This window comes from Protobothrops mucrosquamatus, unplaced genomic scaffold (assembly GCF_001527695.2).
Source record: "Protobothrops mucrosquamatus isolate PMUCROS unplaced genomic scaffold, P.Mucros_1.0 scaffold907, whole genome shotgun sequence".
In the NCBI taxonomy this organism is placed as follows: domain Eukaryota; kingdom Metazoa; phylum Chordata; class Lepidosauria; order Squamata; family Viperidae; genus Protobothrops; species Protobothrops mucrosquamatus.
The window spans coordinates 261,104-279,507 of NW_015387159.1; the positions used below are offsets into that span (position 1 = coordinate 261,104).

At 35.9% G+C, this 18,404-nt stretch overlaps 1 protein-coding gene across 1 annotated transcript in view; it reads right to left on the reverse strand.

The window, feature by feature from the left end:
- The window catches only part of LOC107290482 (utrophin-like), a 74,742-nt gene extending 56,338 nt beyond the window's left edge, over positions 1–18,404 (reverse strand). Inside the window, exon 1 of the mRNA XM_015819363.1 lies at positions 18,306–18,404. Coding sequence (XP_015674849.1) covers positions 18,306–18,404 — 99 coding nt within the window. The remainder of the gene's footprint in view (positions 1–18,305) is intronic.

Below are 18,404 nucleotides of genomic sequence, written 5' to 3' on the forward strand. Positions count from 1 at the left end.
TAAGGGATGCTGTTAAACTATCTTGCTGAAATGGTAAAGATTTTGGGTATTTGAAGAACTAATTAAATGAATAATTTTTATTAACACGGAGGAGATGGATTGTTTAAGTTTAGAGTTTGGAGTTAGAGATATTAATATTTGTTTACTTGTATTTGAATGTTAGCCTAGGTTTGGTTTGGGAAGTCCGGGGGGTGGGGGTATGGGATAAATCATTGTGTAATACCTGTGATGTATTTCTTCTTTTATGATAAAAACAATAAAATTTTATATTGGAAAAAAAAAATAATAATTATGCATTTCTTGTGCATAATTAATAAGTTTAAACCAGGTGAAGTAAAAAAAAAATCTTCCTTTATAGTAATATTTACACTTTGGGGTGGTGGGGGAAGGTTTTTCCATTAGAACTATTTTCCAGAGTATTTATCACCATATATTATATTAAATATTCAAATTCTTTTCTGCATTTTAGAATTTTGCTACTGTCTGGCTACAACCAATAAGAAAACTATCAATTCTTTGCTTTCAAAATGTTTAGATTATCAAAAGAACTTAATAAGGACAATTTAGGAACTAATGTAAACACTTGAGTTGTGATTTGTTGCATTATAATATTAATAACAATTTTTGTCTAAAAATATTGCACAAGAAGACCAATACATATAATACCAGCCCAAACAGGTAATCCTCAGGTTACAACAGCAACTAAGAGAGGGATTGCCACAGCTAAGCAATACGGTCATAAAATATAACATCATAGGATGATATCAATTAGTGATGGCAATCTCATGCAGACCTGTTTGCCACTGGAACCCCTAGATGTGTGAATTGTTAAACAGGAAGAGGTGAGAATCCCAGGTAAGGAGCACAGACGTGCCATAAGGCTGTGCCATAGGGAAGGCACAGGAGGCTGGGGAAGGGTGTGGGAGGTCTCATGCAAGATGTATTGTGGGAAACCTGGGAAGGCTAGAGTAGGGTGTGCATGGTGGAATGGGGAATGCTGTGTACAGGAGAAAAAGTGGGAGTGACTTACCAGAATATTTTCCCTGCTGGCTTCCCGACTGACTTTACTTGTGGGAAGCCAGCAGGGAAAGTTGCAAATGATAACCAAGTGATGATGGAGATACTTTGATGACTGATACTTTGAGTATCAGTTGTATGTCCATTTTTTCAGCACTGCTTCAACTATGAATGGTCGCTGAATGAATGAAGGTAAACCAAAGACTATCTATAAGAAGCTATTTCTTTACATTTTCTTTAACACATCAGACTCAAACCAAGTGTTATATTTCCTCATTAAATGTTCCCTAATCTTGGCTGAGAATCATTCCCAATTTTTTTATGCTAGTTGGATAATCACAGACTCAATGGTAAATGAGCTTTTATGAATGACTGCCTCCCTTTCTCCTCTCTCTCTCTCTCTCTCTCTCTCTCTCTCTCTCTCTCTCTCTCTCTCTCTTTCTCTCTCTTTCCCCTCCCCCCCCTCTCTCACACACACACACTTTTCTCTCAATTAGATGTCTGGATAGGACTTGTTATGATTTATCTTAATTCACTCATTCCAGACATATTTGCTGCAACTCGTCCAGTGTATAGATGTGTTTTTCTTCCCATGTAAATCATATACTACAATGGATTATTTAGTAATTATCTAGTGATAAGTTTTCCCAGCCAAGTTTATAAAATGATGTCTTCACTGAAGTTCTCAGACTGATTCTCAGTCAAGTTCATAAAATTATGTCTACTCTGAAGTTTCAACTCATCTTGAAATACTTGGACTCTATCTTCACCACAATACAACTTAATTCATAATCCTTCTTGAATATAAGTCTCATAACTTCTTGCCCCTGAAAGAAAATAGGCTATTGGCACAAAAGTACAGAGACATGATCAAAACTTGACAAATTGTGTCAAAGACACAAGAAGGAGTGGGAACCAACTGATGATCTGACATCTTGTGATCATTTCAGCAATCTGAGAAATTCACAGAAACTTGTATGAGTGATGGAGAGTTCACTAATTTGCGAACACACTAAAAGTACAGGTTTATAAAACTCTTAAGGTTTTTATAACAGTAAGTCTTGTGAAGAGGAAGAGTGTTACGTTTGTATGTCACTCAAAAAGTTATTACGATTCGGTCACCTGTTTCTTTTTCTTTTCGACCCAGTGACTTTTTCTTAAAATGAATCTGTCATGTCAAAATCTGGTTAACGAACGTTTTCAATAAACTGGAGAACTTTAGTGATCAACTACTGGTAAGTACGATGTTATCTGCAGGAAAGTATCCATGGACACATCAGGATCGAATTGGCATAATTTTCCTAATTTTGATTCTGAAACACATCTTGAGTCCAAGATATAGCTTCTTGTTATTTGGATGCAATTTTTGCACATATTTCTCAGTGGCAAGAAGGTACTGTTGATTTACAATTGATTAATGAAGCATTTACAGTTGAAATATAATAGCCAGTCAAATTTAAGTATACATGATTTATTCTTCAACCTTGAGATTAAGGCAGAACTAAGTAAGGAGAAGAGTCATTCCTCAGAGCTGGCTCATACTGTACATCTCTGTGACAAATAAAAATACCAGATAGCTCCAGTTGCCTTTCATTACTAGGATTTTGTTTGTTTGTTTGTATTTAGAAAAAAAACAACTGCTCCCAAGGTGATAAACATTGCATCAGAATCAGTCGCTTATGATTGTAGTAGCCAAATAAACCATAACTGATTTAATGAACCATTCTGTGTTTCATTAAGTACGCTTGCACAGCATGTCTTAATCTCTGAGTAAGCATATGCTACTATTACAGTTACTAATGTTTCATTCTGCTTCTCCCACCTCTTTAGAATTGTATATATTTTAGGAGTAAAGAGAAGAAACACATAAACAAGTAATTCTGCACTGCAACTGCATAAAGTAATTTCCTCTCTAGACAGTACTCAAGCTGAAATGCAAGACCCCTAAAATATACAGCTCTTCAGAAAGCACTAAAAATTATGGAAAGATTTGGGCTGCAATATCCATCAACTGCTTTGTTTTATGTGGAAAGAATTTAATCCAATCTATTTCTGTCTATGTAAGAAAAACACCCTTATATTAAAAGAAAGGGTAGATCGGGACCATTATAGGCTAGCTGATGGGGAAAATCTAAAACATTTTTTTTCTTAAGGTTTTATTTTAAATGAAACATACATCCTTGGGGATGGGGGAGATTTTTAAATTCACACTAATAGATTTGGGGAGGGGAGAATTCTTTCATTAGGTTTCATGGGTTTTTCTTTAAAAAGTGCTGGGGAAAAAAACCTAGCTTTATTCCACCTTGTACAGAATGGTTTGAAATAGGAAACTATATGTAAAGCAACACTTATAAAATGTTAAGACAAGACAATATTAATTTTACAGATAGCTCAATCTAGCCCTCATTCATGAATGAAATCAACCACATTAAAACTCTTTTCTATTGACAAATATAAAACTTAAAGAGTTTGTGGGATTATAAAGACGTGACTGCTTTTGGTCATGAGACATATGGAAAAACACAATGTAAAAGTGGTATTTTACTCATCTTTTCTTTTGATGGGCTACACTTTGTTTTTAATCTTCATGCTTTGAGGATTACAGAAGACCATGTTAATGCTGTTACAGGAATGAATGGGGCAAAAATGCCCAGCTTTTTTACTGCTAGTTCCTCTCCCCAGAAGATAGATACATTATGCTTATCAAAGGTTCAATGAATCTATTTTGCTGAATATTTTTAATGAATAATTTAAAAAAGGGAATACATGATGCCCCATAACATGATTTTCTGGGCAAATTTCAGTGGTGTGCTTAAGTTGCTTGCACCTGTTTAAAAGAACTCCCCAAGTTTATCTTATGTAAATAGTAATACCCAATGCAACTTATTTTTCATCAAATGTCTTTTGGAGATATTAACTGCCTCCTCTGACTGAAGAGATAACAGATTCTTTGTTTTGTTTTGTTTTCTTACCTCTGTTTTGAGGGCAGTGAAGTAAGTGCCACCATGAGCAGAGATGTTAAGGTAAATAAACTGAATTTAAATGAATGTATCCGAGTTCCTGTATTTCTCTTTATCTGTCCTTATTTCACAAAAAAATGATGAGCAGTGTTTTCATAGGGAAATACTTGACCAATCATAGGATCCACATCCACATCAAATTACAGTTTTTAGAAATGATGAAAAAAGAAACACCATAGAACTACTACAGCAATCTTGGCATAACAAAAAAGACAAAACAATATACAACTTTTATTTATGGCAAAAGACATGAACAAAATAGTATTTTTTCTCTAATGATCTAGAAGATATTTGAACTGTCATAAAATACTAACTGCGAATAGCTTTAAAAAGAAATGATTGTGTTGGGCACAGTATAAGAATGAATAACCAAAAACATTAGACACACGTAGACAAAATACATTACCACTTTTCTTTCTTGCACAATTTGATGAAAAGCGCAATTTCACTTTCAAAGAAACTGTAGAAAATTATAAAATCTCCCGGCAGTAGTAAAGGAGGATTGGAAGGAAAAATACTGCTAGCCTTATGATTAGTCGATAAACTATAGGATGCATTTATATTTTTCACAGATAGTATGAAAAGAAAAAAAACATTTCCAAACTTTACTGAAAAATTCAAGTCTTTTTTGTCAACAAATCTGTTGTTTTTGCTTCCCGTATTTAACAGATCATTGAACCAGATGGCTCTCAAGGTCTTTCCCAATGGTATATTTTTAACAACAGATATTCAAAATCAGGTTGAAACTCGTGTTAAGTAATGAAATAACCTGGGCTTTTCCTTCCATGACTGAAAAATGAGGTCAAGGTGAGATGGCATAGAACAGAACTGTAATGAAAGTATTAATGGTAGAAGCTCATTACTCCATTTTTCTCTCAGAATGGCATGATAACCAGTGATGCTTACTACTTCAATTTTAACAATGTACAGGTAGTCCTTGTTTAGTGACTATTGCTGAGATCATCACCAAGTGACACTAAGTGGAAAAAATCACTTACTGACCATACTTTGAAAACACATGCTTCACATGAAAATATATTCCTGAAGCTTGGTTTCCCTCCTCAAACTAGTCCACCATTTTTAGTGCAGAAGCACAGGTATGTTTTGGGGTTTTGTTTTGTTTTTTTGACACAAATCTTGTTTGGAAAAGTACTTACAACCAGTGAAATGTTATGGGTTCATCTTCTAATCATACACCTGAAAGCCAGCACACTGTTTAAAAACTAGTACAATGGTACAGGTGATAGAAGTTGCATACTCCTGGTCTAAATCAACATTCCTATTTGTGCTAGTCTATGTGTTCATCACACCCAGTACAAAATGGTCTGTGGGTTAGACATGGTGGAAAACATATATTTTCTAAAGGACAGCCAATGCCCACCAACAGTAAAGTCATTTTTTTAAAAAAACCCAGCAACAAGTTGAAGTGTTATAAGAGGACCTTATAACTTAATAAGAACTAAATAGCTATAGAAGTTCAATCAATCTGTCAGTCAGTCAGACAACACAGATAACAGTGAAGAGAATTAAGATCAAGCTACTCAGGAGAAAGCCTTGATTACCTTGATGGATTTATTTAAATCTATTCAATTGTGTTTTTTTTAAAAAAAACCAACCAAAATTAAAATAAGATAAAGTACATGGGAAGGAAAAATATGCAGACATATACATCCATTCTTTTTTATTAGTTTCCAAAGATGCCTCTCTAGTTAACAATATATACTGCCTGCTCCTATATAAGGTTAGAGAGAGTGCTTACATCTGATCAGAGAGTATGCAGGATGCAAAAAACAGGCTGAAATTAAAGGTGTGATACAGCCAAGTACCAGAATTTCCAACTCTTTAAGCTAAAGTAGGGAGTATCAAACTCATAATGTCACGTAACATGTCGCGCCGTATTGCAACTTTTTTCCCATGGGGTGGGCGCGGTTTCGGCATGACGCATCCGGCCTGCGGGCCAGCAGTTTGACACCCCTGAGCTAAAGGCCTTGAATGTGAATCCTCTGAGAAATTAAATATCTTGTTTCAGCCACAGCTGCCTAAGGACAAGTTTGAAGTTGTACAATGCATAGAAGAAATGGAGAAATAAAATACCTTGAGTTTTAAAATACCATACTGTTAGATCAAAAACAAGGAATCTATGCCCACAAGATGTTGCTGAATACATTTCCAAGCATCCCTCACTGACTGTAGCTGCTGTGAGTTGTAGTTCCCAGCACTAGCAGGTTTTCCATCACTGATCTGAACCAGTGTTTGTTTCTCAACCTTGGCAACTTCTCAACTTCCAGAATTCCCTAGCCAGCATGTTGAAATTGCAACAAATTAAGTCATATGCAACTTTATATGAGAGGTTGGCCAGTTTCTCTCGCCTTGCTACAGAGATCTTTGACTTGAAGCCAATTCTATTTCTATCACCTTGGAAGAAATCTTACTGCTTTCCAAGGGATTTGCTCTCAGGTGTGTGCCTCATGGCAGGCTCTTTTCTGAGTGCTAATACACTAATCACACAACTTCCCAAGAAGAATGTGAGGAAATAAATATAACTGTCCATCAGATCTGTCCTCAGAGAATTGGCAATTAACACTTCATCTGGGAAGACATCTGTTACACTCTACGTTGACTGAATGCTGGATTAGCCAAGCAATAATTATCTACAGATAGACACATTTACAACATTTATCTACTGAAAACATTCCATACAATAAAACCTTTGCTGAGCCGTTTGGCTTTTCACTTTGTGCAAAACTTAAATAAGTTAAATGTAGAAAATGAAGAAAATTCAGAATTCATAGAAAAATAAAACCTGGGCTTATTTTCCATACTCCATCATTTTTTTTAAAAAAAAACTTATCCCACCTTTGTTACTTTATAAGTAAGTTGAGGTGGCAAACATATCTAATACCCCTTTCTTCTCACACAACAAATCTGTGAGGTGGGGTTGGGTTGAGAGAGACAGAGTAACTGGCCCAAAGTCATCCAGTAGGCTTTCATGCCTAAGGTGGGACTGATTATACTTAAATTATAGGACAGGGGTCTCTAACCCCCGGTCCATGGACTGGTACTGGTACGCAGCAATGCCAGCAAATGGGCTGCACAAACAAGCAAAGCTCCATCCTCAGGATGCCGGCAGTATTGAAAATCACACCCTCTCTGGTCTGCAAAAAAACCTTTCTCCATGGCACCAGTCCCCGATGCCCAAAAGGTTGGGGACCTCTGTTATATAACATCTTTTTAACTTTTTTTGATTTTTTATAAATATTTTTTTTAAAAAAGACTTTGTCCCCCACAACACAGCATATAGAAGGCTTCTTGTGGAATAGCTTGGTTTGTGAATGTGTGGCTGGTCAAACATTACTCAGTGAGATGGATTTGAATCAATTGTTGCCCAACCCTTCAGCCACCATTACACACCAAATGGCACTAACCCAATTTGAAACAAAATCTGATCTTTAATATACCCTCTAAATATGGTGAGATGGCATACCACCTTATCCAAACAATAAGATCCATTGCAGAATTCTCTACCAATGCAGAACATCCTATGAGAATACCTATAACAAGGCACAAAACAGTGGGCTTTGTGTTGGTGAAAATATTAACAAGCAACTTAAGATTTTTCTCTCACAGATGGAGCTTCAACTAAAGGGCAGAAGCCAGGATGCGAGCACCAGTGAATCAATCACTGATTGCCAATGTGCAACACTAGCAAAGCACTAACATCCAAAGAAAGGCAAAAGATGTGTAAAAGTAAAGGTTACACTTTAGATAGAGCTATAAAAATACAGAGCCCCCATCCTTCAAAACACAAGCTATACAGAAAGTGGCACTACTTGGCCATTTGATTCCCCCCCCCCCCCCGCTGATGCATTATAGCAGTGGTGGCAAACCTATGGCACGGGTGCCAGAGGCGGCACTCAGAGCCCTCTCTGTGGGCACGCATACCGTCGCCCCAGTCCTAGGCCTTCAGCTGGGTTTTATAAAACCTTTTCACTTTGGGCCTCCGCCACCATGTGCAAAAAAAAGGTTCAATCAATTAGTCAATTTCAACTTCTCGCTGGGAAAAAAAAAAGATCTTGCAAAGTTGGAATTGATTGATTGAACTTTTTAGTCCCACCCAGTCTGCTGTTACCACCACAGCCATGCCCACCCAATGGGCCACACCCACCTAATGGGCCACACCCACCCGGCACCCGAGATGCATAAGTGGATTTTGGGTTGCAGTTTGGGCACTCGGTCTCTAAAAGGTTCGCCATCACTGCATTATAGAGTAGGCATTTTCAAGCTGTTTATACTGGGAAAATTAGTAAATTTAAAAAATGATCCTGTAACCCTTAATCAAGTGGGTTAGAATACAAAAAGGTAGAAAACTGGCTATTTATGAGTGAAACCCCCCTCCCCCATAGTTATATGTGGAACCTCATCAAGCCTCACATTTTGAAAAATCCTGTCCTTCCCAGTCTGGGAGAAAAGGTTGTTCTGATGCTGCTTGGTCCCAACAACTACTTGGCAACTACTTTAATGATTACCCATTTTGCAATGAAAGAGATGGGAGGTGAAACAACACAGAGACCAAGTAAGTTCTATCTATCCCAATATCTCTCTCGATTGTAATTATACAACTATAATAGAAATTTGTTTGAAATATTCATCAATCCAAAATTTCTGTTTCTTTGATTAGGATTCTTTTATTTATTTATCTAATAAAAGAGGTTTCCACGGTCATGTGGCCAGCATGATATCACAGAATGCTGTTTCCTTTCCACCAAAGTGGTGTACCTATTTAGCTACTCGTATTTGCATGTCTTCAAACTGCTAGGTGGGAAGGAGCTAGGCGAAGATAGGTGCTTACACCATTGTGCGACGCTCAGGTCTTGAACCCGTGCTGCTGGCTTTCCAGCTAACAGATACAGTGTTTTAACCACTGAGCCACTGCATGCGCAAAAAGTGTCTGTAGGCCACAAGGAATTCCTGAGGTAGTCTTAGGAAATACAACTGGTGGGTAATTATTTTTGGAATGTGTCAGCCACTCAGAACCAGGAATTAAGGCATGTCCTGAGGATTCACAAAAATTAATTTACCTACACTTTCTATTTTTGCCTCTCTCTCTCTCTCTCTCTCTCTCTCTCTCTCTCTCTCATACTGAAGCATTACAGGTTGTATGCTTTGCTACGGTATGTCCTTTGCCTAGGTTCCTTTACTCTTCAGTATTTTGATTAATGACTTGGATGAAGAGGTAGAGGACATGCTTATCAAACTTGGAGACAGTACATAAATCATTTGGATAGCTAATACTTCGAAAGATAGAAATAAAATTCAAAATGATCTTGATAGGTTACACAAAAGGGTTGAAAGTAAGAGAGTGAAATTTAACAGAGGCAAATGCTAAGTTCTCCATTAAGGGTACAAGAATATATTGCACTGTTGTAGAATGGAGGATATACAGCTTGAAAATAGTAATTCTGAAACATGCTACAAACTGAGTATGAGCTAACAATATGAAATGGCAGCAAAAAGATAAGTGCAGTTTTAGGTTGCATCAACGAAGTCCAGTTTCCGTCACAGTGAGTACTGTAATTGTTACACTCTTCTTTGGTCAGACCCATTCCTCTGGGCTCCCACTTCTGGGTAATCCCACTTTAAGATTCAGTATAGGATAATAGGAATAATCAAAGGATTAAAAACTAAGACAAAAAATAAAGATGATTAGTATATTTAGCATTCAGAAAATATGACTCTACTTTGTCTTTACACAAGTAGCAAGGTTCCATTCCTACAGTGCATAACAACATTTGCCAAATAAGCTATTTGCAGACCATGAGTTTGAAATATACAAATTTGAAATATATTTCAGTATTTTTAATTGATTATTTTTTTATAGCTTGTGGTTATGTAACCATGGAAGACTCATGAAAAATGAAGAAATTATCAGATACCAATTAGAGTTAACACATTAAATGATATATACAACAAAAAGTGTCTAAAGTGCTTGATTAATTTTACTGAGAAGACTTGTCCTCAAGGCAGAAATGAAAAAAAAAAATAGATTGCTTCCTAAATAGTGCATTACAGCTCAGATAAGGTCCCTTCATGCTACCATTAAATGCTTCAGGCTAGAATTAAAATAGAGTCTAAGAATTTATTTAGAAAAGTTCAATTCATAATATTTAGGGGATATTTAAAGATACAGAAGGGAAAAAATAATATTGTAATTGCCCAAAGAACAGAGCTAGGATTTTGTCTGCACATCAACTGGTAGTTATTAATCTATTCTAAAGGACATATAATACTTACCCCAAAATATTAAATAAGCTTACTATTTAAACGTTGAGGGCATTTGCCATAATATATCCTAAAAGCTAGGACTGCTTTTGTTTAAAGGTAACCCCTGCTCAAAAAAAGCGTAAAGATTGTGTGACATATACTGAGATAATATATATTTGAGATTTACACAGAGACACTTGATACGTATTTCACACACTGATGCCTATTTCAATCCATTCTCTGAAACCTGAACCATAAATATATGTAGGTATAGGTATATTTGTAGGTATAGATATATGTAGCTATATGTATAAGCTCTAGTCTAGATGTAGTCTTGTGTGCTCATAACCTTAAAAGGAGGCAGAGAGACTATACTTAGAATACTAAGTAGTTTTTTGAACAAAAGATCTTCAGAAGGATTATTATTATCTGAGAAAAGCTAACACAGAAGGCAACCCAAATAATCAAAAGCTGGAACAACTTCCTATATAAAAAAAAGGAAATATTGTGTTTTGGGATGTTTCCTTTAGAGAAAAAGACAAAGTAAAATAAAATTGTAGATTATATGTTTATATACAGATAGATAGACAGATAGATGCATTCACACATGCTGTGTAGAAAGTGAACAGGAAGGGTATTTTTCCCCTTCCCTCAAATTTAATATATAACTTCGGACATTGGATTAAGCTGAACAGTAGGGGATTCGGAAGAGATGAAAGGAAATATTTTTCACACTGCATTACATAATACTATGTAATTTGCTACCGCAAGTATGCTTTTCAATACAAATGTCTAGTGGATTGCTGGATGCCACTGATGCCATATTCAAGAACAATCTGACTGGCCACTGAAAGAACAGAATGGCTGGATCTCTGAAATGTCTAAAATACTGTTAATAAAAATGTATATTTCTATGTGTATGTCATACCATGATGAGGTCCATACGGAACTCACTTGCCTAGATCCTTCTTGCTCAATTGAAATAGCATAATTTTTCTTTGGTGTATAACACCATTTTGTCTATAGTTTGTTTAAATTTCAAGCAACAAATACACATCACACAACTCATTCTGTCCCATTGGGTCTTATTTCCACACATTAATAATTAATGGGGAAAACATTTATAATATTTGAGAGAACTGGCTGTTCTGTTCTGTAGGGCTCCTTTTACATCTAAAAGGAAATGAGATTCTTTTCCTTTCCTTTCCACCTGCACAGCTCACCTGGCTCCAATCTCTTTGAATGGCAACTAAGAATTCTGTCTCCTCTCTTAGGGGCATCCATACTGGAACAATCAGAGGTTGACCAGGGTCCACACATACAGACTACATATCAAGAGTTAGTCTTTTTTCCTCCAGTTATTCTGCAGACCCTCTTTGGCACTGGAATATATCTGCAAGCCTTAGTAAGTTTTTCGCAGCATGGCAATTTATAAAATCATGCTTTGCACATAAGTATATTCTTACTATTCTCTCCCTGTAAAGGTTGAGACTACTTGTAGTTCACTCTTACACTCAGGGTCTATGACAAAGTGCACAGAACCTCTACAAATCACCATTTGCCACCCATAGAAGTTCCTGCATGATTTACCATTCTCATTACATTTTCCAGTTATCTGTGAATAGATCAGCTCCATACTCACAATCCACATATGCTTTCAGACCGTAATGAGATCACCTTTTAACTCCTTGGGATGCAAGGTTTACATCCTTCAAGGTTCTCCCTTCCACCATACTTGCTGCTTCCCAGCAAATAAGCCTTCCTACCAATCAAATCTCTTAACAGTTTTTTTTCTGTGAGGCTTTAATTGAGCCTTCGCATAGAAACAGAGATTTGCTGTGTAAAGCTTAGAAGTCTGTGATTTACTGTTGAGTCATCACTAAGGAGTTGGGACACTAACTGGCAGCAGAACAAGACAAAACTGAATAAAAACTCTGGCAACATGCAATCTGAAATCTTCTTGTGGGTAATATGTATGACACATAGCAGTGATGGCGAACCTTTTAGAGACCAAGTGCCCATAAACCGTCCTGCTCCCCATCCCACCCGCCAGGCCACCCACCACCTCCATGGCCCACCGCAGATCGCCCAGGTGACCCAGCAGCCCCCGGCAGCCATGCACTCTGCCCTCACCCCGCAGCATCATCTGCGTGCAACAAGGCGTGAGGGCGGAGTCTTGTCCCCGCTGCCTGGCTGCCATGTCCTTGGCTGCACTGCTCCGCGCAGGCTGCGCCCAGGGGTGATTCTCCTATGGGGGGCTGCTGGTGAGGGGATCACGGGGGAGGCGGAGCTGGGGCAACAGCGTGCGTGCCCACAGAGAGGGCTCTGAGTGCCACCTCTGGCATGCGTGCCATAGGTTCGCCACCACTGACATTAGCCTTATTAATTGGGGGACAGGAGTAAGAAAGCAAAAGTTATAGAAAACTAGATTTACTTATTTTAGCCTCCAATTTACTGGTAAGTTTAGAATAGAATAGAGCTGGAAGGGACCTTGGAGGTCTTCTAGTCCAGCCCCCTGCTCAAGCAGGAGAACCTATACCATTTCAGATAAATGACTGTCTAGCCTCTTCTTAAAAACTTCCAGTGATGGAGCGGCCACGATTTCTGAAGGCAAGCTGTTAATTATTCTCACTGTTAGGAACTTTCTCCTTAATTCCAGGTTGCTTCTCTCTTTGATTAGTTTCCAACCATTGTTTCTTGTCCTGCCCTCTGTGCTTTGGAGAATAATTTGACCCCCTCTTCTTTGTGGCAGTCCCTCAAATACTGGAATACTGCTATCATGTCAGCTCTATTTTTTCTTTTCTTTAGATTAGCCAAACCCAAGTCGTGCAGCCATTCTTCATATGTTTTAGTTTCCAGATCTTTGATCATCTTAGTCGCTCTTCTCTGAACTTTTTCCAATGTCTCAACATCTTTTTTGAAGTATGGTGAACAAAATTGGTTGCAGTATTCCAGGTGTGGTCTTACTAGAGTTTTATAGAGTGCGTTAGGGTATGAATTCTCAAACTCAGTGTTCCTAAACTTAGGCAACTGAAAGATGTGGGGACTTCAACTCCCAGAATTTTCGAGCCAGCAAAGCTAAGAAACATTGTTCTAGCTAGTGTTGGTGCAGTAAAGAAAGCTACCTGATTTCCTGACAAACAATGAATATATAGATGTTCTGGATCTGTACTATTTTATAAATTGCCAACCTCTCTCAGGTTTTCAGAGGTCTATTACTATGTGCTAGTCTGGTATTACATTTAAACTACTGAGGGAAATGACAGTGAATTTTCTATCTCATCAGTTTTAACACTATTAAAAATTTAGGGAAACTAGTAGAATTATAGCTTAACCTTTGTTCAAGATAATTAAATTGCATTTTTGTGCATGTTTAGAATTAAAAGTATTGATTGCTTAACAAGTGATATGAAAGGGTAACCTGTTATTTCGAAGTCTGAGCTAACCATTAGAAGCCAAACAAGTATATTATATAGCATTTTGTTCTCAAGGAACACATACTTTTCTTTTTCAATTAGGCTTTATGTGAAGACAAACACTGAAACTGTACCAAACCAATCTGAAATCAAATATTACTCCTGAATTTTATTTCTTTAAAAAATGCAAACTAGAGGAAGCAAACTACAAAATGTAAGAATCAGATTTTTGTGCAGCAAAATTCCTGGAAGAGGAATATACCTTTTTCAGTCAAAAGACAAAGCACACAATGGAATTGCCAAAACCAGTTCTTGTTTTTTAACAGGTCTCTTTTTCCTTTTTCCCTATTTAGGGGGGAAATGGCCAGATCAGAGATTCAGTCATTTTTATTATGTCTGCCTGAAGGAACTTCTGTTGAACTACTTATATAGTAGATTCCGTACCATGCAGAATCTAAATGAGACTCAGATCTTCAAAACAGGGTCCTCTCTCTTGATTTGGGGAAATGGGAAATATTTCTGTGTTACTTCCAGAAATTACACCACTGGACAACCAATAGCTTGCTTTCCTATCTTTGATTAACCTAATTATATCTTTTCAAGTCACATGTGTGTGTGTATGGTGTGTCTGTGTATCTACCAAAAGAATGTGTTTAAATGATCTTCAATGTTTACATGGTTAAGATAATACAGGAATCAATATATAAATTTAATTCATCTCCAGTCTTTAAAAACAAATGTTTTTTATTGGGGATTTGTTTAAATAGAAGTTGCTATATACTGTTGGTCTATAGACTGGGTTGGGTAGATTCATTCGATGAGTGTTTCATCGAATGGTGAAAAGGGCACCTATCCTTATCATAAACATCTTTTTAGGTTCAAGATACTACAACAGATAAGAATGGATTTTTAAATTAAAAAATAATTTTAATTAAAGTCTCGGATATAATTGTTATAACCAATATTTATGGATATAGTTTTGACTTTCCCACCATGTTTCATGAGTGTTTTTATTATTTAGATATCTCCCATAATTCTATTATTATGGAGGAGACTTCAGTGAGATATTGGATCCTGAACTGGATAGCAATATTCCCACTTATTAAAAAAAACCAGTCATGAGTGAAAATTGTAAATTGAACATGTACATATCCTATAAGAAGGAATATAGCATATACATGAGACTAATTTGGAAAATAACTAGGCTACATGCCCTACTACCAATCTATGTAGGGAGTTACAATAGATTGAGTATAAGGTAATGAAACTTTACCACAATGAACTGAAATTGTTTTAACATGCTTACATTAGAGATGTTGGGAAAATGGTGAAAGGCTCTGGCTGGATCAGAGCAAGCTTGGTTCTGGTTTGCCATTTATCTTCACAACAAAAAAATATCTTGTATAAATCAGCATATATAATACAGCCATTTGTCTGAAATGGTATAGGGTTTCCTGCCTGAGCAGGGGGTTGGACTAGATGACCTCCAAGGTCCCTTCCAACTTATTATTATTATTATTATTATTATTATTATTATTATTATTATTATTATTATTATTATTATTATTATTATTATTATACTGGACTAGGATTTCAGATATGCCCTTATACCTATGTTCTAACTATATTTCCCATTCCTTCCATTCCATGTATGTTTTGTAGCTGCCTTTCCTAATATTGTTATGTGTTATAACAATTGCACTTTTGGATCACAGAATACTCTGTGATGTTCTAAAATTAGATCAGGGTACAAAATAACTTTGAAAAGTTGCAGAATTTTGATTTATAAAGGGAACCCCTCTACATCTGTTGAAGTAAATACTTTTAGCCTTTTTATCCTGAGAGCTTCTGATTATTTCTGAAGCCCTTTGCTTTATAATATTCTACAGTCAGCTATAAGAAGGAAACCAGTGTTTCTTGCCTATACATACCAATCATCTGGGCTGCAACAAGTAAACAAGAACTGTTTGGTCCTTGCAGAATTGTCAGATTGCCTCAGAAAGTGTCAAGCTAGGATTTGGAGAAGAACATCATACCTCCTCTGAAGAGATCTCATACGCTCATATCAAAAAAGCTGATGGGAATACCATAACCAAAGAAATGTGGTTCCCCTTCTTCATTGTCTAGAAACTTTTTTCATGTCAATACTGATGAAGGATTATATCCAACTCTCTCACATATTGAATAATCTTCTAGAAGAGCATGGAAAGTAATGGGTTGGAATGTCACAGAGCAAAGTAGTCTGTAAAAATGTTCTTTCTATTCTTTAGAAGAAAGGAATTCATACTCATGACAGCTTACTTTCTGTGCAGGCTCACTATTAGAAGCATATCATTAGACCTAATCTAGAAAATATATTTTATCAGATCAATTTTATTCAACTATTAAACTACATAATAGACAATTTAAAATTTTTATACTTATGAACTATTACAAATTTATTTTTAAATGAACTTATGAACTATATTAGACTTCCAATATTTTATATTTAATATTGCAAATTTTACAAGCAGTTTCTTATTTCAGTCTTATTTCTAAAGGCTGCATTATAGTTTAAATGTACAATTTTAAAATAAATTTAAATCCCAAACCCTCTCTTGTTTTGCATACCAACCCATTAAAAGTCTTACTACTGCAACCAAAATAGTATTAGTGTACAAAACAATACGCAACACACTCAAGTACAGAGTTGAAAATAAGGACCATAATAAAGAGCATTTTTGATACACATGTTCATGGGCAGCATTTCAGGTTTTCATTTTTTGTTTCATTTTTTTTTACAATCTATATCAATAAAATGAGCACAGGGACAGTTTCAGTTCATTACTTCATTGATGATAGTTTTTACATTTGCAATCCACACTGCATTCTTTTGGAGTATTTTATTAGCCTATTGAGTGATGAATATAATTATGTATTATTGCCTTACACTGACACCTGGTGGAGTATTGCAGCCTATTTACTCAATGGCACTAGAGTGAGATTTACAAGCAACTTAAAATACTGAAAGGCCAAATGAAAACAACCAACCTTATGCAATTTAAAATACTGCTCTTTTTCCTTTAGAAACTAATAATTTCAAACAAGATTTATATGTTCAATTAAATGCTCTATGCTGTATACATTTCTATGTGACAAACACAAGTGGAATTCCATTTCCCATGTACCACCTTTAAATATTCCATTAGCAAGTGATGTATTTCACTGTAAGCTTCCACAACATTCCATTCCAAAAATAAAATATTCTGAATTAACTTTCCACCTTAGGATGAAAGAGTCATGTCTTTATACAAGGAAAACTATATTAAATTTATACATGTTCACAGCAACAACTTTTTACTTAATTTGTAGGATTTAGCAAAGCTATACTATATGTTTACACACTATTTCTGGGCAAATAAGATCTGATCTTTGCTCAAGAAAGTTGGCAGTTTCAAATTACAAATTACAATTGTTTTTGTAATTGAAAAAAGCAAAAATGCCAAACAACCATTCTTGAAAAGTTGCATCTGTAATAGAATAGTCTGATTTACTGCATGACTTCTGAATCTTTTTTCTGTTTCCTCCATATGTTCCAGAAGTAATGAAAATAAAGTGGGCTATCATCCAAGCTTCTAATACATTTCCATTCTGTTCATACATATGTAATGATAGAAAATGATTATTCACAATAAATCATTGTTTCACACTGAAGAAGCTAGCAAAGATTAAATCCAAAAATAAGAATTTCACAAGTCCTACCCCACACAGTCAAATGTTTTTCTACTCTGATATTTATAATTAATTCATGTTTGGTGCCATAATGCTCCAAAGTTTTCTTTTGTTTAGTTTTAAAAAGGACTACTTCAGTTTTCCAATAACCTTCCAGAAGCACCCTTGTTCACCTGCTCTCTCCCACTCCAATTCTGGTTTAAACATGACTTTTAGTACACAATTTAAAATCTGAAGATAGTGAACTTAATGATACAGTTGAAGATCACTAAGTTAATTTTCCACGTTCCAAAAGCCACTTCAACAAAACCAAAGCCCACAATAGTGGAGTTTGTGAAGCAGCAATTTTAAATCTCCAAAAAGGAAAATAAACATTCTGTTAAGAGCAGTAAAAGTTACTGTCAAAAGCTCTGGATCACCATTGTTTTCTTTGGCAGGAGAAGCCATGCCTTATTTGTAACTTTTTAATAAAAAAATTCGAACAGGAAAAAGGCAAAATTCCTAATAGAAAAATCCTATGATAAATGAAGATTTAGCTGTAAATCTGCAAATGCAGAAACTCCTTTCTAAATTGAAGAAAGGCATTAACTTCCACAACATACTACTTAACTGTGAAAAACGAATGGTTAGACTAGACTAAACATTTAAGTTAACTTTGAACATCAGAGAACTTCCAACAATACCTACCTACATATGACTTTAAAAAAAGGAAAAGTAAGAAACTAGCTATAGAGCTCTATAATTGGAAGTAAGTCTATACAAAAACACATTTCTAATGACTGACATTAGATCTGTTTGGAAGAATATATTTCTATCAAAATTCCCAAACAATGTGTTCTTGTAGTGGAATTAGCAGTCCTACTTTTTAGTTCTGACTCACCTTACAAAGCTTTTGATAACGTGGTGATGAAACTGCCATTCTCTGCAAGCGATGTAGCAATACCACAACTTTCTGCAGTGATGTTCTCACCACCGCCAT